General features: G+C 39.0%; 2 protein-coding genes across 3 annotated transcripts; one reads left to right on the top strand and one right to left on the bottom strand.

The window, feature by feature from the left end:
• Positions 1-2,086: 2,086 nt before the first annotated feature.
• LOC107688788 (kelch-like protein 31) lies at positions 2,087-7,014 on the bottom strand. The gene is made up of 3 exons (XM_016486559.1): positions 6,884-7,014; positions 4,329-5,531; positions 2,087-2,955 (listed from the first exon to the last, which is right to left on the bottom strand). The coding sequence occupies exons 2-3, from the start codon at positions 5,501-5,503 to the stop codon at positions 2,223-2,225; spliced, it is 1,908 nt and encodes a 635-aa protein (XP_016342045.1). The 5' UTR covers positions 5,504-5,531; positions 6,884-7,014; the 3' UTR covers positions 2,087-2,222.
• Positions 7,015-7,892: 878 nt separating this feature from the next.
• eloal (elongin A, like) lies at positions 7,893-18,701 on the top strand. 2 transcript variants are annotated; one of them, XM_016486563.1, is made up of 11 exons: positions 7,894-8,008; positions 9,877-9,933; positions 10,010-10,122; positions 10,251-10,911; positions 12,277-12,379; positions 12,613-12,774; positions 12,864-12,961; positions 13,723-13,903; positions 16,363-16,486; positions 18,056-18,159; positions 18,490-18,701. In XM_016486563.1, the coding sequence occupies exons 1-11, from the start codon at positions 7,937-7,939 to the stop codon at positions 18,549-18,551; spliced, it is 1,737 nt and encodes a 578-aa protein (XP_016342049.1). In that variant the 5' UTR covers positions 7,894-7,936; the 3' UTR covers positions 18,552-18,701. The 2 variants fall into 2 exon arrangements, with proteins under 2 accessions (XP_016342050.1, XP_016342049.1); XM_016486564.1 differs by lacking the exons at positions 18,056-18,159; positions 18,490-18,701 and adding an exon at positions 17,346-17,415 and having other exon boundaries at positions 7,893-8,008.
• The last annotated feature ends 7,156 nt before the right edge of the window (positions 18,702-25,857 follow it).

A 25,857-nucleotide genomic window follows, 5' to 3' on the forward strand; every position in this document is an offset into this window, starting at 1 on the left:
CCGTGCAGGACTCTGCTTTAAACTGCTTTGCGTCTCTCCGTCAGATAACCTCACGTGCATGATGCGCCATTTACGGGTATTTCCCGGTATTTCCCTAAACCGACACACGTCAATTTATTTTGATTTTTTTTTTTTTTTTTTTTTTTTTTTTACGAAAATTGAATAACCTTCCATTTAAAATGTTGCAGATGTTTTTGAGTGACCCATAAACTTTATATTGAAGATGTCAGTAATGTGAATGTGATAAAGCAAATGGGGCTATTGCTATTAGGTCAGGAGTCACTTCTTTTATATTCACTTGTCATCGTCATAATTATTATGCATTTTGCATTGTCATACTGTCTGTTAGCTGCCACTCTAACGCCCATTATGTTTACTTAGTGAACTTGAAAGTCTAATGGTAAGGGGATAGTTCACCAAAAAATGAAAATGGTCAACATTTACTCACCCTTGAGTTGTTCCAAACCTGTATGGACTTCTTTCTTCTGCTGAACACAACAGAAGATATTCTGAAGATAACAGTTGATGGACGATGTACCCCATTGACTTCCATAGTATGGAGAAGAAGAAACAAAAAATCTATGGAAATCATTGGAGACCATCAACTGGTTGGTTACCTATATTCTTCAAAATACCTTCTTTTTTTGTTCAGAAGAAGAAAAACATTTACTGTATACTGGTTTGGAACAAGTGGAGGGCGAGTAAATGAGGACAGAATTTTCATTATTAGGTGAACTACGCCTGAAGCTATTTCTGTGCCACTAGCTGCACTAAACTGAAATGCAAAAACAATGTCTTTCATTGGTTGGACAAACAGGTATGAATGAAGGAACTCTCTCTCTCTCTCTCTCTCTCTCTCTCTCTCATTGTCATTGTTCAAAATAGGTTCCAAGAAAAATGTCAACAGCAACATTTCTTAAGAAGCTTTAATAAATATGCAGAGCTTTATTATTTGACAACATGTATTACAGTATGTACAGTATATTGTAAATACTATCCATTGATTTACCTTAAATAAGCAATACCTTATTAAAGTAATAAATGTGTCCAGTTGTCACTTTTTTTTTCTATCATACAATGTTTTCTAACCAGAATATTACAAATCATGAACCATCAGGAAACAAAGCGGATTTTATACTTGTCCTCTTGATGGTTCAGGCCAAAACTTTTTTTTTTCACAATTATTTATTCTCGCAGTTTACAAAATATGCCACCACTGTATATCCTTTTATGTCCTATTCAGTGTTCTTCACATCATCACCCACACCATCATAGTGTCTGTTTTTGTATTTTTCAAACGGGGTCATCATGACTAAAATGCTACAGGGCTGAGGATATGTGTCCTTCTCTCTGTGGCCTAATGGCTCCCTCTTGCCAGGAACCCTGCTTATAATTAACTTGCTTGATTTTCCAAGAGTCAGCAGCACTTTGTCGGTGTATTACATGATCAAATAAACTACTCCTCATAGGTTGTAGGTGAAATGTTAAGACCTGGCTTTCTCAAGCAATCTATACAACCAATGCTCCATTGTTGATCAAAGGACAATGTCTAATATATCTGGACAGTTTGCAGTGTTGCAATTACCTCATTTTGCACATTAAGGGACTAATCAAATCATAACCGGAGAATTGGCCCCACTTGGAAAGTAATTTCCCAATGAAAATGATAACTCTTGATTTTACAAATATGTGTTGTTTTTTATGCATTTCCTATTTCCCATAAACCTTATAAACAATAAATCTACCTCCAAGACAAATCTCTCTGAATTTTCCTGTTCCCACAAAACCTACGAACCATCTTCGAAATGCATCCATCTTTAGTTGTTTTCAAATCGCTTCAGTTTTAAACATAGTGGCTTATATAAATAAATAATTGTTAATTTGTATGCATTATTATGTTGTGACTTGACATCCAACATTTCCGAGATTGCCACGAACTGACAATTAATCTTGGCATCTGTGAGTAAAATTTATAAAACGTTTATACAAGGTTTACAAACCTAGCGGCTTTATAAAACGGATAGTTCCGGTCCTTGATTCTGATTGGCTGAGCCGCATTCGAAGCTGTTCGCTTCGCATCGTCCCTAACAACGCCCCTTAGCTGTTATAAATTCACTGTAAACCACGGCTTCTTGGGGCTTATTGCTTTATTGAACAAACAGTAAGATAAAACTTTGTAAAATGTTATTACATTTAGCAACTCAAATACATTTCCTCGCTGCTTATATACTAACTGGCGCTGACGATATAGAGCTGGCCCTCGACTCTCGTGTTTTGCGTGTGGGGATGGTGACAACACAACATGAGATACCAACCGTTGCCTCTGGCAATTCGTCATCCTCAGTCCATTCGTTAATATCGGGGTTATACACCTGAATACATTTTTTGTACTTCTTCTCAATCTCATTCCAGCCACCCAGGAGGTGAATCTTATTATTCACAGTGGCAGCACCAGCTGTGCTCACTCCTGTGAGCAGGGGGGCGACGTAGCTCCACTGGCCGGAGTGAGGGTTGTAACATTCAACTGGCAAGACGTCGACCCTCTCGCCACGGCCGCCCAATTGGCTGCCACCGAGAACATAGGCACGATCTCCAACGCTCACTGAACAGTGCCACCCTCTCGGGGTGCTCAGGCTGTTCTTATCCTGCCAGCTATCGGTGGATGGGTCGTAAGAACATACAGAGCGAGAGTAGGCATTGTTAATGTAACCACCGCTCACCAAGATCTTGCCATCAATAACTGTGCTAGCGTGGCAACATCTAGGGACTTCCATTGCCGCTTTCATTTGCCATTGGTTAGAGGATGGAACGTAGCACTCGACAGATGCCTGGCAGCCGTCAGAATTACGCCCCCCTACAGCAAACAGGAGACCGTTGAAGGTGTTGAGGCTGAAATGAGTGCGCTTTTGAATCATGTTTGCCAGGTGGATCCACGTGTTGAATCGGGGGTCATATCTAATGAGGGAAACACTCGTGAGTGATGCATCACTTCGAAAAAATACATGCCAATAGACTTTAGACACTTAAAGGGATAGTTCACCCAAAAAATGAAAATTCTGTCATTAATTACTCACCCTCATGTCGTTCCAAACCCAGGTCCTTTCGTTCATCTTCGGAACACAAATTAAGATATTTTTGATTAAATCCGAGAGCTCTCTGACCCTCCACAGAGAGCAACACAACTGCAATGTTCCCAAGTCCAGAAGGTAGTAAGGACATCATTAAAATAGTCCATGTGACATCAGAGGTTCAACCGCAGTTTTACAAAGGTATGAGAATACTTTTTGTGCGCAAAGAAAACTAATTTTTTTTTACTTTATTCAACAATTCTTCTCCTCCAAATCACACCTTCTGCCATTATCGAGAGTACCTCTGCACGTAAAAAAAAAGAGGAAAGCACGGCATGCGTCATGGTACTCACAATAATGGCGGAAGGCATGATTTGGAGGAGAAGAATTTATGAATAAAGTCGTTATTTTTGTTTTCTTTGCACACAAAAAGTATTCTCGTAACTTTGTAAAATTGCGGTTGAACCACTGATGTCCTTACTACTGGGTCTGGGAACATTTCAGTTGCTTTGAGAGAGCTCTCAGATTTCATCAAAAAATATCTTAAAGGGGTCATATGATGCTATTTCAAATTTTCCTTTGTCTTTGGAGTGTTACAAGCTGTTCATGCATATATAAGATCCCTAAAGTTGCAAAGACTAAAGTGTCAAACGCAAAGAGATATTCTTTATAAAAGTTAAGACTCGTCCACACCCTCCTAAATCGCCTCATTCAAACACGCCCCAACATATCTACGTCACTGTGTTGGACGATTTGCATAACACTGCCCAAATGTTTACACAAAGAAAGAAGACGTAACTTTTATTCTTGCTGTAGTATTGTTGCCACCGCCGCCATGTCATGGAGATGCTGTGTGTTTCTAAATATGGTGAGGGGCGTAACATTTTCGTCACATGCTTGAGGTATTCGGCCAATCACAACGCACTGGATAGCTGGCCAATCAGAGCACACCTCACTTTTCAGAACGATGAGCTTTGTAAAAATCGAGTTTCAGAAAGGCAGGGCAGAGAGGAGCAACAATAATGTACGGTATGTGGAAAGTAATGTGTTTTTTAACCTTAAACCACATAAACACATTGCATTACACCAAATACACAAAAGCATCGTCATATGATGACCCCTTTAATTTTAATGTTACGGAAATTAACAAAGGTCTTACAGGTTTGGAACCACATTAGGGTAAGTAATTAATGACAGAATTTTCATTTATGGGTGAACTATCCCTTTAAGTGATCGTAAAGAAAGGACATCGGCTCTTACCTGATGAAATTACTGACGGCATGTTTTGCTTGGTTTCTAGCATCATTCTGGTCTTCACCACCAGCCACGTAAAGGAAGCCGTCCAAAACAGCAACACACTGATTGAAGCTCTTCGCAGGCAACTCAGTCAGCTTGTTCCAGACACTGTCATCATCTCTGTAGAGAATGTCCTTGCTGAGAGATTTTTCGGTTAGGGCAGGCCGGCCTCCCACCGTGAGCAGCACGCGTTGGCCTCCACGGACCTTGGTTCTTCTAGATTGCAGGATGTTCTGCTGGAATGGCAGCAGGTGGTAATTCATGGCATCGACCAACAGACGGTGGCACTCAGCATCTTGCATCATCCTGGGAACGATCTGCACGTGACTAACAAGATCCTGGGGTGAGATGGTTCCAAAGCGGATGCTGGACAACAGATCAGGAGCATACTTCAACCTCTTCTCATCGAAGTCTAACCACTTCATTGCGATCTGGAAAGCTGTGAGCTCAGACGGCAACTGGAGCGAGTCGTCCGTGAGAAATTCGCTGATCTGCTCGTAGGTGAGCTTTAGGAACTGTTCCATTTCGGAGAACTCGATGAAGTTCTCCCGCATGAACTTCTGCGCAGCCTCTTTCGTCTCTTTCAGATTGTACGTGTCGGCGATGTTGACAACATACATGCAGTTCTCCACACTGATCTCCCGCATCAAGAACTCGCTGCACATCTTCACCAGAGAATGGATCTGCAACAGCATGGCTGCTGATATCGTGCTACCAATGGTGTACAAAGACAAGGTCAGTTTTCCAGAATAGGCGTATGTGATGACTGTAGCCAGACCGACTGGGGACAAATCACTGAGCTCAATCTTCTTGAGGGCTGGATCCTTCCTGAGCATGTTTTGGATGTACACACTGCAGGAAGCCATCACGACTTTGTGAACATCAAAGGATTTGGACTTGGTTGCTACAGTCAGATCACAGAGGAAGCTGTCTTGCCTCATGTGGCCAAGACCCTCCAAGAGGTTGGGTGCATAGACGGAGTCAGTGACCTCCGTTGAGATACAACTAAAGCCGTTTCCACCTTCCAGGAGAGTGTTGAGCCCATTGATTTTGTTGGTGGGAATGTCCTCTACCAGAATTGTCATCTCATTGATGTCAGCTTTGTTCTTCTTAGCGGCCTTGTTCTTTTTGGGTGCCATGACTGCAGTGATGGGTCACAGCCAAGACCTAAAAAGAATTTTGACAAAACACATTATGAATCGAAGAACACATTTTACAAAACACATTATGAATCGAAGAACACATTTTAACACATGTGCACAGACAAATCTGTACAAATCTATTTCTCTTGACTTGTTAGCATGTAGGAGGTGACCACTTTCTATGTTTACAGCATACTTTAACCAACTTATTACATTTTGACCAAATATACATCGATTGATATATGCTAAACTTATACTTCAGCATTTGACTATCTATTAGCAACCATAATCTTGTATAAAAAGGAAGTTAACAAATATTCAAGACTGGGTGTAGCCTACCAAAAGTCATAGCTCAAGAATCAATTTTTGAAAAAGCCATATTCATTGATTATATGAAAATGTATAGTTGGTTGCAGTCCTGCTCTCAAACAATGTATGCAACATTTGAATATTGTGCAAGAGATCTTTCATTTTACAATGCTCTATGTATCATTAATTCAGCCATTTTGCATAATGCTTCATGTGTTTTCAGCAAAAAAAACAACAACATCACATTCTCAGACTGAACCAGTCCTCTGAAGTCTGTAGTGACAGACTTTTCTCATATTTCAAAACCACGTGCAGTGTTGCTTAACTATTGGGATCACTCTAACAAGAAGCAAAAAAACAACAACAACTCAAAAACAAAAAGTCATCTCAGAAGTGTAAAGCTTTATACTAATGCTCTTTAAAATACCTAAATTAACTCTCAAGAGTTGTTATCGCAGCATATCACCTCGGCATTCCTCTCTTTGCATCTGTCACAAGTTATCACATCTATGGCCAAGAATAGAAAGGCAGTGTACCGTTGCCCTAAGGTTCCTTTTATAGACTCTAAGTCATTTAAACCCATCTGTCCTTTCAGTACTATAACTGATAACTGTATTTGTGAGGAAATCTTATTTTGTTAAATTAAAATAATACTACTCCTAGGGTCTATGAGTGTTGTATTTGTACCAAGTTCACACACACACACACACACACACACACACACACATGCACACTTAAGTTTAATTAAGTTAACTATATGTATGTATATATATGAAAAGAGGCTCCAATCAGAACAAACGTACAGCCTGATGAAACAGAAGAAACTTTTCCCACTAACAATAACTACATGAATCATATATAAATATTTTTATTTCATGCTGTAAAACAAGCACCAATATTTTTAGCACCAATACACTGACCTGAAGAACCTATACCAAGATTAATATAATCAACTCAAGAACCCCCTTGTGCCAAAATGGTAATTGATAAGATCGTTGTTTGTTAAACTAAGGTGCTGTAATGAACCACCGAAATCTTTTTGTATAAAGACAAGTATAACGCACTTACCGATGTCAAGATGAAGTAGGTGGAGGAGAAGGACAGACTTGCACCTCCAAGTTGGTGCGCAGGAGAGAGAGACGCTCCGTCCGAGGTCCGAATAGAGAGCCGCTCAACTCCTCCTCTCCTGCTCACAGAGAAGAAGTGATTGCGCAAATAGTGCGGAGCGTTTGCTGCTCCGTTGTTTCACCGAGAGCTCATAAATAATTATTGGCGTGAAATGCTTTTGATGTATATTGATCATGTCAGGCGGGTTTTACGAGAAGGAAAAACATAAAAACACATTAAGACAAAAAAAAAAAAAAACAGGGTTAAGGCTTAAACAGGACGGAAACAGATAGCGCACAGGTAGAGCGCAACTGAACGGAACTGAACTCAGGCGTCTCCACGCGCTTAAAAATAAACGTTTCGTTTTTTATTTTAATTTATTAATTAATTCATTTTTTCTCGTTAAGAACATTTTTAAAAATACGAGCGGTTTTTTTCCAACTAGGCTATATAATCTCTGTTTTGTGCAGTGGAAGGGTTCCATGTACGTTAAATGTATATACATTTATAAATTAATAGTTTTATTAATGGGAAGGACCAATTATTAAAGTAGCTGCATATGTAAAGTAGTGCAGATTTATTTTGAAGAGCTGCAAGCACTGCGAAGTTTTCATGATAGCTTTTAAGCTTATGTATGTATTTATTTATTATTAAAAACTCAGATAATTTCAAGATTAAATTACGTGATAAAATTTTCAACGGTGTAGTCATGACAGCTGACTACTGAGGAGCATTTATGTAGTCACACACACACACACACACCAAACAAACAATTAAATTCAGTAGGATATGCGTTTTGTCTTTTTTAGTGTGCTGCAGGTTTTATTAAAGTTGTAACTAACTGCTTACATTCAGTAATCAGTTCAAAAGTGTGATAGCTCGTGTGCAATGATTCTGAGGGGACTCTAGCCTTTCCAACAAGGTAAAATACCTTATATCGTCTCCGCCCATATAAAGGTGACGAAAAAATATGGCGAGACTTTAATAAGCGTAAGGCGCATGTGAGGAGCTGACATGGCCGCAGCTGATGTGAAAAAGGTTTTGCAATTAAAACATCAGCTGAAAGAATCCTGTGAAGGACACACGGTAGGATGCTGTCTGTCGCTCTGCATCTGTCAACAAGAAGGTTTTGTATCGTTTTACAGACGAGAAGATAAAGCCGCAAGGGCAAGACAACACCGGGATTAACGCAATAACATTCAACTTTTAAGTCAAATTTCTAGCATGCACCTTCTTAAAATAAGACTTTTTGTGAATTCGGTCATCAAGACGAAACCTCTAATATTAGCATGTTTTAAATAATTTGGGTAGGAGGCTAACACAATTGGGATACATTAAAACAATAATCAACTAAATAATACACTGAAAGGTTGAACTGTGTAATCAGATTTATTTTATACACTCTAAAAAAATGCTGGGTTAAATAGGGACAAACCCAGCTATTGGGTTGTTTTGACCCAGCGGTTGGGTTGTTTTGACCCAGCTGTTGGGTTGTTTTGACCAAGCGGTTGGGTTGTTTTGACCCAGCTATTGGGTTGTTTTGACCCAGCGGTTGGGTTGTTTTGACCCAGCGGTTGGGTTGTTTTGACCCAGCGGTTGGGTTGTTTTGACCCAGCGGTTGGGTTGTTTTGACCCAGCGGTTGGGTTGTTTTGACCCAGCGGTTGGGTTGTTTTGACCCAGCGGTTGGGTTGTTTTGACCCAGCTGTTGGGTTGTTTTGAACCAGCGGTTGGGTTGTTTTGACCCAGCTGTTGGGTTGTTTTGACCCAGCAGTTGGGTTCAAAACAACCCAATAGCTGGGTTTGTCCCTTTTTAACTCAGCGCTGGGTTATATTTAACCCAGCATTTTTTAGAGTGTATGTCACCTTTTTCATGTTTGCTGTTTCTTGATTTTTTTGGCCGTAATTGTTTAACGGTTTACATTTCGCTGAAAAGCCATTAAATAACCTATAAGATCAACTATAAGTCTGCCCTACTTAAACCTAAAGTTTGATTTAAATGTAAGGTATGGTATGTTAAATTAATGGTATGACATGTTATTTATTTATAAGTGCACACATACATACTCTTTGCACAGGAAAAAAATGACGGTGAACTGTGAAAAGAAAATGTAGTATGTCAGCAGCTGTTGACATGGTGGAGTTGATGGGGGAGTAGGCACTTGAGAGGGGGTCTTTCTAAAAATAACACTGCAGTTGTCTCTTATGTTGGCTGTCTGTCAATTTAGGCCATGAAGAGGCAATGTGGCAGTACTTGTTTTGTTTAAATGTAACATTCAACATGTTGGAGACTTTTGCAGTGCCCTGACAAAGTAGTATTTTGTTTGATGTGACTGCACATTGCAGAAACCCCTCTACTGCACATGCGCAGTGCCTTGTATTTTACAACCGGTGGGTGGCTGTTATTTCGTTGCCCATTTATAGTACCTTAGCTGAGGTTTCCCTATACATAGAGCACGACCAGAGCGCTCGCTCAGCAAATTCACATTTTTAAACAGGCACGTGGAATTGGGCGTGTTTATAATTCTGTTCTGTATGTGATATCCACAACATAGGGGTATTTTCAGTAACATTAGATTGTATTAATTGGTTTGAAATGCAATATACAGACATTTGCATTTGATTCATATAGTGCTCTAATTTTCCGAGTTTACAATCAATGTGAAGCAGGTTTGCAAGATCTTAAACAAAACTTCTAACAAGTAATGTGCTTAGTTTGTTGAAACACCTGCAAACACACTAACATTAATTAATGTTTGGATGAGTGCTTCGATTATTCTAACTATTGAATTCAATAAAGTTCTCCTTTTAGTGCTAGTTCAGTAGCTTGTTGGAGTTTAAATTCTCATTAATTGAAACCGAGGCCGTTTTTAAATTCAGAGCTTTTCCCAAAACCTGGTAATAAGTAAATTATTGCTTTGGCTTCGATTATTTAATTTAACCTGTTCTGTTTCAGCTGCTGAAAATCTTGAAGAAACTTGAAGTATTGGACATTACACTTGAAATTCTCGCTGTAAGAGCTTAATTTATTTTTGAAAAATATTGAAATATTTTCTCTCGAGCTTCCAATATTCATATTTCATTTGTAGAAAACGGGAATTGGAAAAGTCGTCAACTCCTTTCGGAAGCACGATGAGGCAGGAAAGGTGGCAAAAATATTGGTTAATCGATGGAAAATGCTTGTTCCAAAAGACTCTATAAGGTATCATCTGGTCCTGGTACAAATCTGTAATTGGGGGAAAAAAAGTGTTTTTATTTGCATGTGAGATTTTATCTTTTTCATGTGACGTACTGTATTCCTGGTCTGCACTTTTTTGTTCTTTCTTGCAGTTCGAGTGGGGGAAAGCCTGATGACTGCCTAACCCAAAATGAACAGCTTAATAAAGATGTTCAAGAAAGGAGTAAACATGAAAACATCCAGCTTTCAGAGACTACCAATTCTAGGAAGAAGCCAAAAATGGAGAATTCCAGTACTGAAAAGAAAATGTCACAGAATGTTGACACTAAATGCAAAATCAAGCCCAGTAAATCCAAAATCTACTTTAATGGTGAAAAAAAGGGTGAGCCAAAAAAAGATTCAAGTGTAAATCAGGGCTCAGGACATGGCAAGGGTGAGCACACAAAACATGAAAGCAAAATGACTGACAAGGTTTCTGGCGTAACAAAAAAACAGGAGAATACGAAACGTGAAAAATCTTTGAAAAGACCTGAAGCAAGGCAAAAGCAGAGAGAGAAGAGTGGAGATGCATGCAAGAAAGAAAAGATGGAGAAGGCCACAGACAAAGCAGTAGCAATGGAGACTGAGGATGGCTGTCAAACGCCTTCCATGTCCTTTGAGGCCTACCTGAGCTATGACCTTGAGCCTCCCAAACGCAAAAAATCCTTCAGTGTTGCTAAGAACCCCAAGAGACGTAAAACTGCCCACAAAGAGAACTCTGGTGTGTCTCTTGTGAAGACAAGCAAAGCAGTAACAGAAGACCCAATGAGAACGGTATACAAAAACACCTGCGTATGTTGCTTGTGGTTGTTTTTCTTCAATCCTTTCAAAAAAAAAAAAAAAATTATTGGTTCTGCCACAATGATGTTCTTTAGTCCAGAAAATCTCACGCTCTGCTGTAGCTTTCAGATAGTGTCACATTGGATCAGTTCCCAAACACAGAGTAACCAATGATGCTTAAATGGTTAGTTCACCCAAAAATGAAAATTAGCCCATAAATTACTCACCCTCAAGTCATCCTAGGTGTATATGACTTTCTTCTTTCAGACGAATCCACTCGGAGTTATATTAAAAATTGTCTTTGATCTTTCAAGCTGTTTCATGGCACTCAGCGGGTGTTGCAGTGCATCAGTCCAAAAGCACTTAATTAAAATGCGCCCATCCATAAAAAAGTGCCTCACACGGCTCCGGGGGGTGAACAAAAGCCTTCTGTAGCGAATCGATGCGTTTTTGTAAGAAAAATATCCATATTCAAAACATAATAATCACTTTAATGTAGCTTGCGCTCACTGTTGTACACAGAAGCAGTTCCGGGAGGATGATGTATGAGGTCTGCGCTGCGCATGCGCCGCTCAGAAGTGACGCACGCGGAAGCGCAGGAGAGATCAAAACAAAACAACGGTCACTTATTAGAAGTACAAAACGAGGATTTGTAAAGAAGAATGTCGGAGGATTTCGATATAAGCCAAGAGGAGACTGGTTTTCCTTTGCTCCTGTTAACAAACGTTGGTTTTCACGAGACTCAGCAGCACATGCGTAGCACTACCTCATACGTCATCCGCCCGGAACTGCTTCCGTATACAACTGTTGGTGCAAGCTAGATTAAAGTGATTATTACGTTTTGAATATGGATATTTTTCTTACAAAAACGCATCGATTCGCTACAAAAGGCCTTTGTTCACCCCCAGGAGCCGTGTGAGACACTTTTTTTTTAATTTTTTTTATTTTTATGGATGGGTGCATTTTAATTAAGTGCTATTGGACTGATGCATGCAACACCGGCTGAGTGCCATTAAACAGCTTGAAAGATCTATAACTCCGACTGGATTCGTCTGAAAGAAGAAAGTCATATACACCTAGGATGACTTGAGGGTGAGCAATTTATGGGCTAATTTTCATTTTTGGGTGAACTAACCCTTTAATGTTATTGATATCAAACCTGACTCATGCAGCTAATGTTGCTATTTTTGATTTGAGATTTTGGAGCTTTATACCCCAGTCGCTTTCCATTGATTTTCATCCTATAGAAAAGAAACCAAAAATCCACCTGTTGTGTTTTATTGAAGACAAAGTCATACAGGTTTAAAACGATGTGAAATTGCGGAAAATCATAACAGACATTTTATTTTTGAACTCCAGGTTCCTGAGCAGTCAGTGATGGACTTGCTAAACATTCCTTTGCCAGCCAGTTTTCCTGAATGCGAGGATGTTTCTCAGTATCAGTACTTCAGTGAAAAGAAAGGTGGGTCAATGCTAGGGTTGCAAAAAGGTGGAACATTTCCAGTAAATTTCGGAAACGTTCCAGAAATTTTGGAAACTTTCCAGGATTTTTGGGAAGTTTCTGGAAATTTTCCACACCTTTGCAACCCTAGTCAAAGCTTTGCATCGGCTGTTTTTTTTTCCTATGTTCTCAAATGCCAAAAGCTTGACATTGCTACAATAGAAATTATCTCAGCTATTTATTTATTTTCCTAGTGGATAGAAAGGTCATTGATGTCTGTGAAGAGGCCCCGGTCTTCATTGGACAAAGGCTGAAGAATAAGATGCAAGTGTACTCTGGGAGTAAGATGGCGTACCTGCCCACCATGATGACGCTGTACCAGCAATGCATTCGAGCGCTGCAGAACAACATTGACTGTATGCGACTGGACATTGTGATTTTGCTCTCGATATTATAATTGCGTGAGGTCAGGTGAGCTTGATTATTTTTTTGGACCGTTTTGCAGCTCTCTATGAAATTGGAGGTGTGCCATTTGAGATTTTGGAGCCAGTACTAGAGCGCTGCACACCTGAACAGCTGCTCCGGATTGAGGAGTGTAATCCAGTAAGAAGCTGACTGTTGTCTTTCATAGTGAGAATGCTGGAAACCGTGTGTGCCATATAGATGTACATTGACTCAACCACACGACTTATTTTTTATTAACATTTTGAATAATAGTCATGAAAACTATGAAATAATGGCATTGAAGTGTGGGAATTGCCTAATGACCAAGTCAATTAAAGTTTTAAATAAAGCAATAAGCCCCAAGAAGCCGAGGTTTACAGTGAATTTATAACAGCTAAGGGGCGTTGTTAGGTACGACGTGAAGCGGAGTGCCTAAAACCCCCTTAGCTGTTATAAATTCACTGTAAACCACGGCTTCGCGGGGCTTATTGCTTTTATAAACTGGTTATTCCATATACGTAGTACGGTTTCACAGAATAAAACGGAGCAAATAAAGTGTAATGATATTAATAAAAACAGTATTCTTCCACCAAACAATGTAGTTCCTCAGAAACAGTTGTGGTTCCAACAAAGTGGTTGCCAAGCAACACACAAAGTAAACAAAGGTGTATGTTTGTAGAGTAATTTACAACAGCTTTGAACGCGGCTCAGCCAATCAGAATCAAGGACCGGAACTATCCACTTTATAAGCTCTACACATTCTGGGGTTTTCTTTTTTTTTTTCCTTCCCGTTTTTGTAAAGAAATTGCAAGCTTTTAAACAAGCCTTTAGTTCAAAAATGGTATGAGAAATAAAAAAAGAAAAAAAGTACTTTTCCTTATAAGTGACTTCCCAATATATGTTTTGTATTTCTGGCACAGGTGTACATTGGGGTGACGGACCACCTGTGGGAGAGACACTGCCAGAAAGACTTCAGAAACGCCCAGCTGGAGGAGTATGAGTCCTGGAGAGAGATGTACCTCCGCATGTCCAAGGAGAGGGAGAGAAAACTAAAGCAAATCACAAAGAGCATCGTCTCTGCTCACTCCGGGAAGCCCAAAGGTAATTGGATTTGCACTGTGCTCTGCAGTTTCTCATTACTCCTTGTTTCTTCCTTGCACATGTTACAGGAATCGTTCACCCAAAAATTAAAAGTTGCTGAAAATGTACTTGTGTTCCTTCTAGAGAACAGATTTGGAGAAATGTAGCATTACATCACTGTCTCAGCAATGGATGCTCTGCAGTGAATGGGTGCCGTCAGAATGCGAGTCCAAACAGCTCATAAAAACATCATCATAATAATCCACAGCTCTCCAGTCCATCAGTTAATGTCTTATGAAGTGAAAAGATGCACGTTTGTAAAAAACAAAACAAATCCATCATTAAAATGTTTTAACCTTAAACCATTGCTTTTGGCCAAAATACCAGTCCATAATCCATAATAATTCTTCATCCAGTGAAAATGTCCATCCCATTTCACCCTCTGTTATGGATAGAGGACTCATATTTTAGCTGGAAGCAATGGTTTGAAGTTTAAAAACATGCAGCTTTTCACTTCACAAGATGTTAACTGATGGAATGGAGTGGTGTGGAGTACTTGTGGATTATTATGATGATGTTTTTATGAGCTGTTTGGACGCTGACATTTCTGACGGCACCCATTCACTGCAGAGGATCCATTGGTGATGTAATGATAAATGCTACATTTTTCCAAATCTGTTCTGATGAAGATACAAATTCATCTACATCTTGGATGTCCTGAGGGACAGCCAATTTTCATTTTGGGGCGAATTGTTTCTTTAATGTCCCAAAGCAGCCCTGACCACTGATATCCTAATATGCATGGTATAAATGATTTGAAAGTATCTACTGCTCTACAATAATGTCATGTTGCCCAGTGCTGGCTTGTAGTACAGCTGATTTGGGTTCCAGCCTCAAAGTTGCTTCCTCCTACTGTAGATTGTCAGCTGATGTTTAATTCTACTGTCCAAGCTGGTACTTTAGACAGACGTTGACTGACTATTGGGAGATGATTTGTAAGTGTAATCTGTAAGCCTCATCTTTAAGTGTTGTTTGTTGGTGAGCTGAGCTTGAAGGCTCATAAATGCAGTTGGCTTCTTTGGTTATATGGTTCTGACCGTCTGTCTGCTCAGACGATGAATAGATTTAGAGCGCAACTCTGACTTTGGGGTTAATGGAAGTAGATGGATACGGTTGAATTCTAATGCCTTCAATCTTTCGTTTTCATCTTCTTTAAGGCTCTTTTTCGGCTCATTTGATTTCTCAGTTTAATCTTCTAAATGATTTTTAGCATAGATGGGATCGCAGCAGTTGTCTTGCAATTGATCTTGGCATTTTTACTAAATTCTGCTTATGTTCACTATTAAAAGATGCATAATGTAGTTTTTTACCAAATTTCGTAAAATGTCCTTTTGGGCAAAATGTAAAAATTGACTCCCTTTAAATTTCCTGGGTTGGATTTTTGGCACATTAAGTGACAGGAAGTGGAATGTACTGTACTCATGTTTTTTCTTTTTCTTGTATATCTAATATGAAGACCTTGCTGGCCAACTGAATGGAAAAAGTGCTCGGAAAGCGTCTCTTTGCTCTTACTGTAGATTATCGTAATGGATGACTTGCATTTATTTTTTTTAAATGATGCGGTTAGTTTCTGGTTGTGTTCACAAACATGTTTTAGTTGCTTAGTTCCCAGAAGGAAGATTTTGAAATCTGGAACTAACTTTTAGAGAAAGAAAAAATATTTAGAATATAACTGTATACAGCATCATCTAGAGCACAGTAAAACATGAGCAATACCCAACTGTCTATACTTATATTTATTATACATATGCTATTGTTTTAATCTTACATCTATACACATTCCCTTGCAGAATTTGTATATAGCACATCTGTACATACAATATATTGTCTTTTTTTTTTCTATTGTTTATTGATTTTACATATTTATTTTTAATCACTTGTTTTTATTCTGTTATCTGTGTCTTGTCACTTGTCACCCTGTGTGTGCACTGGAAGCTTCTGTCACCAAGACAAATTCCTTGTGTGTGTGTGTGTTTGTGTGTGTGTGTAAGCACAATTGGCAATAAAGCTCATTCTGATTCTGATTCTCTTCTTTGATTCTAAATTCAATGTGAACATTATACTTTAATCCAGTCTAAGTAGATTTGAGAAAGCAGTGACTCAAAAATACCGCAAATACCGTTTCTCCTAAGTCCTCACACAGAGGTGTGTAGCAGAAATTTCATGTTTAGTGGATATAAAAAATGTTTCTGTTAGTACATATTACCCCAAATAATGTGTATGTAGCCCTATTCGGATTGTGATCTCATGCAGACGTAAGGAAATTTCAACATTTACAAGGGCTGGTCTATGATTTTATTGCCATCCAAATCCAGAATGTCAGTGTGTTTTCTCCCACCACCTGCTTTAAATTTGCTTTGAAGGTCTGTTGACGCCTAATGTCACACTTAATGTTTTGTGCTTTTGTTTTTCTCCTTTAGGTAGGCAGGTGAAAATGGCGTTTATTCACTCAGCTGCTAAGCCACCTAGAAATGTGAGGATCCAACAGGAGCTTCACGGCACGGCCGGCCCCGTGACACTACCTCACCCAGCAGACAGAGCCAGGTCAGTTCAGACCAGATTAGGCTGGAAGGGCCACAACCAGCCCTTTTGGTGAAAGAGCCAGCTGTGTGTACTGGCATCACCGTTATAGAATTAATAAAACAACTGTGTAAATATCATCATGCAGTGTGAGGGGGAAAAAAAAATCTGTATTCTAAAGGTACTGGTAATTTTCTGTCGGGACATTTGTAGTAGAAGTTCACCCAAAAAAAATGAACATTTACTCGGGCCATTCAAGATGTAGATGAGTTTGTTTCCTCATCAGAACAGATTTGGAGAAATGTAGCATTCCATCACTATTTTTCAGCAATGGATGCTCTGCAGTGAATGGGTGCCGTCAGAATGAGAGTCCAAAACAGCTGATAAAAACATCACAATAATCCACAGCTCTCCAGTCCATCAGTTAATGTCTTGTGAAGTGAAAAGATGCACGTTTGTAAGAAACAAACAAAACCATCAATAAGACTTTTAACTTTCAGCCATTCACATCTTGTGAAGCAAAAAAAGTGTATTTAAAGTGTATCTAAAAAAAAAAAGGTGTTTTAGCTATAAACCATTGCTTCTGGTCCTCTATCCATATTTTGCTTTCTCCAGTGAAACGGTCATCTCATCTGAATCAGGAGAGAAATGTGCACAGCACAGATCAAGCACCGTTTGCAAGCAAAGTTCTAAAGAGTTCTAAATAAATAGGATGATGGATTTTGATGTGAGAGGACAAAAAGGGATGGACTTTTTTTTTTGTTTTTGTTTTTTTTGTAAGAAATTTCTCCAAATCTTTTTTATTTGATGAAGAAACGAACTCATATTTTCTCACATTTTCAGAAAATTGTGATTTTTTTAAGTGAACTTTTTTTTTTTTTAGGTTTACGGAAACTTCCTTTTGACCCTAAAACACAACACGATGTGAGACGTAATTCATAATAAAACACCTGTGAAATATCAACATGGAAAATTCCTTCATTACATTTACATTTAGTCATTTAGTAGACACTTTTATCCAAAGCGACTTACAAATGAGGACAATGGAAGCAATCAAAATCAACAAAAGAGCAATGATACGCAAGTGCTATGACAAGCCTCAGTTAGCTTAACGTAGTACACATAGCAAGGTTTTTTTGTTATTATTAAAAAAAGAAAAAGAAAACTGATAGAATAGAAAAAGAATAGCGCAAGCTATTGTTAGAGGCCTTTTTTGCTATTGTTAATTGTATAATAAATAAAAAGAAAACAAACAGAACACAAAAAGAATAGAGAAGCAAGTGTTTTTTTTTTTGTTTTTTTTAATTAAACAAGTAGTTTGTAAATGAATAGAGTGCAAGTCTAACGGACAAGTTTTTTTAAAGAATAGAATTAGAATAGAAAGTGCTAGAGTTAGAGGGTCAAATAAAGATGCAAGAGATGTGTTTTTAGCTGATTCTTGAAGATGGCTAAGGACTCAGCTGCTCGGACTGAGTTCATGTGAACATAGTTCGTTTTTTAGAGAGTGGGAATTGAATTCCCTTCCATTAGTGTCATGCTAGTGACTGTGCAGATGAATATCATTCAAAGAAAATCTATCACTCCACTCCACAGTAGTGTGAAACCCAATGAGAATCGGGGAAGATCCGGCTTCAGTGAGCCTCCAAAACCCGCCACTAACAACTCTGGCCAAGCCCAAGACCCCCGGAAGATTAAACGTGAGTTTTCACACGTTTTCAACTGTGCCTCTAAAGACCACACTTTATTTGGCAGGAGTCAATCCATATTCCAATAGTTATAATATGTGTAATTGTAATAGCAGCACAAAATTGGCATCTGGTAGTTTATCTGGTTTGCAGATTTGAGCGTGAGACCTGTATCACACATTACCAACAGTCAGAACGGGACATCAGCTCTCATTTACAGCTTTTATTTTAATGAACATTTTCATTTATTTGAAATCATTTGATTACATGGTTGATACAGGAGCAAATGCTCTCATTGTTTTGCTCGTCTTAATGTGCGGTGTTTGTCTTGTATGTTCACAGGAGTGGCCCCCATGATGGCAAAGTCCCTAAAGGCCTTTAAAAAGCAGCTTAGTCGCAGATGAATGTAGCAGATAATACTGAAAGTATATCATTCCTCGCCCACCCTTATTGTCTAAACCGTTTGGAGTCTTTTTTTGTTTTTTTCCACCTGATGTAATTTGTAATTCCACAAGATGCTTACACACTCTAAAAAATGCTGGGTTAAATAGGGACAAACCCAGCAATTGGGTTGTTTTGACCCGATGAAATATGATCAACTTCGTACTTATTTGTATGAACAATAATTGCACTTTGAAATCAAGCTGTCTCTTTGTATTATTATTTTTTTTCAATCATGACAGACACAGTTTGAATTCTGAAATTAAAACTATAAATAAGCACAAAATCTGTTGTCTGCTGTGGTGCTTGCCTGCCGGTGTGCCATCAAACCCAAGCGTGTTTGTCTCCATCTAGTGGTAGTTCTCTCCTAGAACTGTCGTTCATTCTTATATGGTGGATCATCTGTTTGGATAGTTGCAGACAGCAGGGAAGAAACAGTAGCCTGCTCATTGCAAATAATAAAAAGGACTAGCCTTATAGCAATGCATACAGTAGTTAGATCGGAAAACTTTGGGTATCTGCACACAGCTCTCAAAAAATGTATCTAAACTTCAAAATTCTAATATGATTTTAGAATGGCTGTTGGGTAAAAGCAGTAATCCCTTGTACTAATTTTTTTTTTTGGTTCATAATTGCTTCTGTTTATTGTCATAATTGTTTCTGCTGTTTAAATTGTACTGAAAAGTGCATGTTGTCAGAAAAGGGCTAAGTGTGTTCAGTCAACTGTAATGATTGATTTTTCCTCCGCAGACAAGCTTTTGTTTTCTTTTTAATAGTCAATGCTTGAAGTTTTATGAAAGTGTCTGTCTTCCAAAAATAAGCGTATCCTGAAAAGTGTCTCTCCAATCTTTCTACATAAGCATGATGTGTTGATTCAGTCATAGTGGGTCACTGAAAACAATCACTGAAAGGCTGACCTGTGTGCAATATCGTCTTTAAAACAACAATTTACAGAAACACAAAACTCATTAATTTAGTTTTATTACAGGTCATGCATGTTCATGATTACGTAGTTTCAAACTGTTGTTATTATTACTAATATTATTAGCTTAATAGTAATGACAAACATCTAGATAAAAGATGCAATACATTTCCTGTTGTTTAAAAACATGACCACGTGTCAAAATGCGAAAAAAGGAGCAAATACAACCTAAATCTGGCGGTTTTTATCTTTTTTCATTTGAAAATGAAATGTCATGGCTCTCATTTAAACCTGAAAAAAAAAAAAGCATTTTGAAAAATGTAAAAGTGTACCGTAATTGAATAAGAAATATTCAAATAAAATCTGTCAGATTTGGTGATAGATGGACAGATAGATATGATGGATGACCGATATGAACTTGTTGAATGCCACATAACTATTCAAGGGCAACAGGGTGTGTTAGGGGAAGTGTAGTTTCTGTAGTTCGGTGTGTTATTGTTTACGCGCGGGGAGGGACTGAGGGATAGAAAAAGGGAGGAGCCACTGGGATTGGTGACGTCAGCCTGGAATGAAGGAGTGAATGTTCCGGGTCAGAAACTGGACTAAGAGGAAATAAACTCCGGGATAAGAAAAACACCACTAAACAGACATGTAACCGCTCACAAAGAGCGATACGGCACACTTCTCAGCCTCTCAGTAAGGATGTCGCGAGAAAGGTGAGAAAGCGGAAAGGAAACTCCGGGGATCAACGCAGAAGTGGAGCGCGCCGTGTTCGTTCCATGTTCCAGCGCGCGATACATTCGCTAGATTTGTATGCGACACTAGTCGCGCTCTTTCACCGTTCTCCAGCTGGGTTCTCCAGCTCGTTTCTTTGAGTTTTGATTGCTGTGGCAACTTTTCCAGCAGTACGGGTTTATCTAGGGCTAGGAGCAGCCTCCCGTGATGTTTCACTGTATCCCCCTGTGGCGGTGCAGCCGTCACATCGAGTCGGTCGATAAGCGCCACTGCTCGCTGCTCTTCGTCCCGGATGAGATCTATCGCTACAGAGCGAGTTTGGAAGAGCTTCTACTCGACGCCAACCAGCTCCGGGATTTGCCCAAGGTAAGAAGACGCCAGCCCGTACTGGGACCACTGTTGCTAGAAAAGACTGTTCACTAATGGATGAATGAGAAGCATGTGTGGGCCGCGTCTCAAAAGCTAATACGCCGTCTGCTTGTTACAGCATTGCGCGTAGGTGAGCTGAGAGACGTTCAACAGTTTGGGGCACATGCCCAGCCCGCAGCGGTTTTGAGCATCATTGGGGCCTCGCAGGCGCGTTGGAAGTCACTCAGTTAGCATTTTTAGGTGTCATAGACATGTACTCTGAGTCAACAGCAGTTTGGGCATCGTAACCATAATGAGACCGTATACGTCCAGTCAGAAGCATTTTTGGGTATCATACAGGTGAAGCTGCGTTCCTTAGCATGATCAGATTTCACAGCAGTTTTGGGCAATGTCAGCATTGTTGTAATATAGTTTAGTGCTGTCAAACGATTAATCGCGTCCAAAATAAAAGTTTTCGTTTACATAAAACGTGTGTGTACTGTGTATATTTATTATGCAAATATAAATACACACACATGCATGTATATATTTAAGAAAAAATGTTATGTTTATATATTACAAATATTTATATGTAATGTAAGTTATAAATATACTGTATAGTCTACATGTAACTATTTTCAAAATGTATACTGTGTGTTATATGTAATAAATATACACAGTACACACACACATTATATTATGTAAACAAAAACTTAGTAGCAGTTAGTCGCGATTAATTGTTTGACAGCAATCAGAATAGTTTTTGGACTTCGTAGGCTGAGCTGTACAGAAACACTCTTGTGATGCCACAATGCAGTGTTGTATGAACCTGTGACTGCCAAAAATGCATTCTAGTTAGGTAGCTCACTAGGATTTGAAACGCGACCGCTGTCATTGTGCAGATGGCAGAGAACACTAGAACTCAGCACAATGTGGTTGAGAAAAACATTGTGGCAGTGGCAGCTCTCGCTCCATTACACAATGCTGTAGTGGCTCAAACCCAAAAGAAATGATCCATGAACTAAACGCTTAACCCTTGGTGATCTAGAGCAGTGGTTCCCAACCCTGGTCCTGGAGGCACCCCGACACTGCACGTTTTGCATGCCTCCTTAATCAAACACACCTGATTCAGGTCATCAGCTCATTAGTAGAGACTTCAAGACTTGAAATTGGTGTGCCAGAGAAAGGAGACATGCAAAACGTGAAGTGTTGGGGTGCCTCCAGGACCAGGGTTGGGAACTATGGATCTAGAGTAACTTCTAAATAATCCTGACAAATGCGTCCTGCGTTAGTATGCAATATGACATGAATGGGCCGCATCGAGTTTTTCTCGAAGTCATCGGCTCATTAGTAGAGACTTCAAGACTTGAAATTGGTGTGCCAGAGAAAGGAGACATGCAAAACGTGCAGTGTTGTGGTGCCTCCAGGACCAGGGTTGGGAACTATGGATCTAGAGTAACTTCTAAATAATCCTGACAAATGCGTCCTGCGTTAGTATGCAATATGACATGAATGGGCCGCATCGAGTTTTTCTCGAAATTGTAGAAGTGGCAAGTTTCAACTGCAGTGCTTTCTGCAACCGGAAAGCTCCACTTTTGCCTTTTTGGTGACCTTTCGGAGTGCAGACCCATGCGTGAAGCAGCAGAGAGCAGGAAAGCGTGATCGCCGGAGAGGACTAGCAGGGGACATTTCAGGCTAATGCTGATTTAACCGTGATGATTTGCTGACACAGGACAACTTCCTCTACCTCTTGCTGCAGTGCATCAATTTAAAAAGCCTTTTCCCTCTCACGCTTGTATGCAATTACAGTTGTCCTTGTGTAATCTTTACCACAAAAACATAAAGAACTCTCTCAGAACAGAGCAGTGGAGGGCAAAAGTTTTTGTCCTATTAATAGTATTGGTCTTGTATAAATCTTTGCTGGGATAAAAAAAAGTTAAAGCTGTGTTTTATTACAGACATGTGGAAGCATGAAACGCCAGTAAATTGGCCACGTATCAGGCTTGAGTGGTTGAACGGAGTGCATTCCGGTTTTTAACCATGTATTGTGAGAAGCTGCGTTAACTATCGAATTCAGTTATTCGTGTCTGAGCACGTTCATCTTGATTTTCAGTAGCTTCGAAATCTATTGTCCAATTAATACTTTTAACAGAAACAGTTTAACTTTAGTTCAGTGCACAGTTCATGGAAATTCTGTCTACATTTACTTGCTTTCATGTTGTTCACAAAAGGAGGAACTTTGAATAATGTTCTGGCTGCTCTTTTCCTCGCATAAAATAAATGAAGCTTTCACTGAGGCAAGAAGATTTTAGACACCATGAAAGTATCATAAAAAGTAGTCCACACAATGCATGTGCTCTATCCCAGTTCTTCTAAAGGCACACTATAGTTTTGTGTGAGGAACAGTGATAAAAGTAGAGATTGGGGTGGGAGATATGGGAAAAATGTATCGCTTTTTTATTTTTCAAGCAGGATCACAATCTGATCACATTCCTTTTTATGTTTTTTTGTTTTTTTGCAAGTTATGAGCAGTACAGCAAAACTAATTTCCCCATTTAAAAAATACAGCCCTTCAAAACATAAAAGAAAAAAGAGTGGCATATCATTTAGGCCAACGTGTTTTTAGCAATATCCAATTGGTTAATGAATCATTCATTTCAGAGTTGGATCTACTTTGTCTACTTCACAAAAGTTATTCTCGATCCAGTTCTTGCTCAATGACTTGGCCATTTGTGGTCAACAGCTCATTGAGAGGGAGATGATCAGTGAATTCGTTTTTGAAGCTTTCTTTTTAAAATCATGTATCTTGAGTCTGTATGTATATATTCTTAACCAGAACAAAACACCTGATTGCTCTGAATTGTCGCAATTCCTGTAAAATGTGCTGCTTGACATCTTCGTTTGTGGTATCCAGGCTCCTGCTTTTTGTTTGGTAAAGTCAGTGAAGTAAGACATTTGTTTTGAGAGCAACCAATAGGATTCTCTAGCATAGCTACAGTGTGTTTTTAAGTCTCTGGAGACAAATATAAACCTCCCAGAAGTGTATACTGAGAGAGAATTTAGTTAATGGTTGGACTTTTCACTCTCCTTTGTACCACGTGGACCCAATGTGACCGCGGGGCATATAGTCAAGAGCCCATATCCAAGTCAAAAGCGTGCAGTTTAGACTGAGCTCGAGAAGAAAGAGAAAACGCACATCTTAAAGCCTGTTTCTTGTCGGTTTGTATGTGAAAGCTCTCATCGTGGAGATTTCCTGGAAGCTGAGACTTCTTATTTGGCCTAAAATGTGAAGAATGCTGTGAGGAGAGTTAATCGTGACGAAAGATGTGTGTGTGGGGGAACCAGAGTCAGATGCAGCTTACTAGTCTGATACTAGTCTGCGTCACTGCTCTCTCAGCAAGCTTTGCTAAGCCTTTTTTATGTGAAACAATGTCTAGGAGTGTAGGGGTGTGCGATATGTATTGTCTGCAGTTGTGTAAATGTAATTGTGTGTAGCGGCGTGTGAACTGAAGTTGTAAACAAACAAACAAAAGTCACGGTGCTCACTTGGTGATGTAGCCAATTGAAATGCAGAATGCCTTGAAAATGAAGAGAGCTGTTTTCCAGAATATCAGCACATTTACAAATTCATTATTATTATTGTTTAACTGCCGTGTTAAAATCAGTAAGTTAATATTGTCAGTTATGTTGTAAGTTGGGCAAAAAAAAGCCTACTGTTTTATGAAGAAAATGAATTCAGACATACTGCTCTTTTCTTATTTTTACCTACTATATAGATGGCAAGTAAATCGATTTAGATTAAGAAAATTAAGCTTCGTTATATGTTATCTTTGAAAATAAGTGCTGATAAACCTAGCATAAGCCTCTAATTTGTTTTACATTTGGATTGAAACTTTTGAGAGCATTTAATGATTTCTAGTTTAAGGAAACTGGTGTGATCATTAAAAATAGCTATGGGATTTTTACAGCTTAGATGGACTTTTTAAGTGATTTTGCTTTGTTTCTCACTGTATTTCTGTAATCCAATCAGGCGTCTAATATTGACCGAGGGGTTAAGGTTAGGGCTGCACAATTATGACAAAAATCATAATTTTCGATTATTCCCTTGAAATTGTAATTGCGATTTATTAATTACGATTATCACAATTTACGTTGAATGATGTTTATACCATTGTTTGATGCAACTGCATGCCGTATTATTATATGAAAATAAACAAGCTGAAAACACTGTAACTGAAAAACCTTTAGTGCTTTTCTGTAGTATTAAGCCTCAAATGTCAACTATACATTGGATTGGTTTCTAATTTAAATTATAAAAAAAGTAAAAATATAAATGGTATTATAGTGTTATACTAAAACTAAAATTAAAACAAAAGAAAAACCTTTAAGATAACATGTAGAAAGAAGAAAAAAGCATCTTAAGCACACAGAATAACATAAGTGGACTTTGAACGATTAATTGCCGCTTTGAACGATTACGTAATTGTGGCATCCATGATTGTAATCGCGATTAGAAATTCGATTAATTGTGCAGCCCTAGTTAAGGTTAATGTAAACTAGTATTTGCTGGCTGAAGGGTGGTGGAGGAGGGGTGACAGCCGCCCAGCTTCATTAACAGGAAGAACAGGTTCCGTGTTCCTCCTCAACGATGTGTCCGCCTGATAACACTCTCACAGGCTACAATAGCAGGCAATAGCAAAGAAAGTACTGAGATGAGTGTGGTGTGGACTTCCGAGTCTAAAGTGCCAGACCTGTTGCAGTCTGGGAGCTTTCTGTGTCTGTTGTCTAGACAATTTTCTCTTCCTGTGCAGCACTAACGTTTTGATTACAGAGTGAGAAGAGAGACTGAAAACAAGAAGAGCATCCTCCAATACTGAAAATAAGTATTTCTCTTTTTGAGAAATTGAAAATGGCCTGTTTGTTATTCTGGCGTAGGGTTAGGGTCATAACTTGGTTAGTTGGGATCCTGAAGGTCAGTGTAGGAGGTCAAGTGCAGTTGAGTAGTTCAGAGTAGGGATGATGAGGCCCAATGCTATGCGGGAAAGCAGACAGAATCCAGTCATACAAATAGAATTTATTTGAATGTCATGGAATTTCGCAATTTTTAACTGGCACGCTTTTGTCTACTAAACATACTGAAGCAATTCACTTTTAACAAAAGATTCATTAGATTGTCAACGTGTTATGCCTTCATTTGATTACCACTGTTATGATATATTCAGAATAATTAAAACCGACAGCACAGAATTTCTAAAAACATAGGG

This window comes from Sinocyclocheilus anshuiensis, unplaced genomic scaffold (genome assembly GCF_001515605.1).
Source record: "Sinocyclocheilus anshuiensis isolate Anshui unplaced genomic scaffold, SAMN03320099.WGS_v1.1 scaffold910, whole genome shotgun sequence".
NCBI classification, from domain to species: Eukaryota; Metazoa; Chordata; class Actinopteri; order Cypriniformes; family Cyprinidae; genus Sinocyclocheilus; species Sinocyclocheilus anshuiensis.

What these genes read in the sequence shown, in the direction of transcription:
- eloal (XM_016486563.1), top strand. Translation starts at nt 7,937, where the DNA reads ATGGCCGCAGCTGATGTGAAAAAGGTTTTGCAATTAAAACATCAGCTG. An exon ending in GTTCCAAAAGACTCTATAAG is followed by an intron (nt 10,123 to 10,250) that starts GTATCATCTGGT and finishes TCTTTCTTGCAG; the next exon opens with TTCGAGTGGGGGAAAGCCTG. An exon ending in TCACTCCGGGAAGCCCAAAG is followed by an intron (nt 13,904 to 16,362) that starts GTAATTGGATTT and finishes TTTCTCCTTTAG; the next exon opens with GTAGGCAGGTGAAAATGGCG.
- LOC107688788 (XM_016486559.1), bottom strand. Translation starts at nt 5,503, where the DNA reads ATGGCACCCAAAAAGAACAAGGCCGCTAAGAAGAACAAAGCTGACATC. An exon ending in GCCGTCAGTAATTTCATCAG is followed by an intron (nt 2,956 to 4,328) that starts GTAAGAGCCGAT and finishes TTCCCTCATTAG; the next exon opens with ATATGACCCCCGATTCAACA.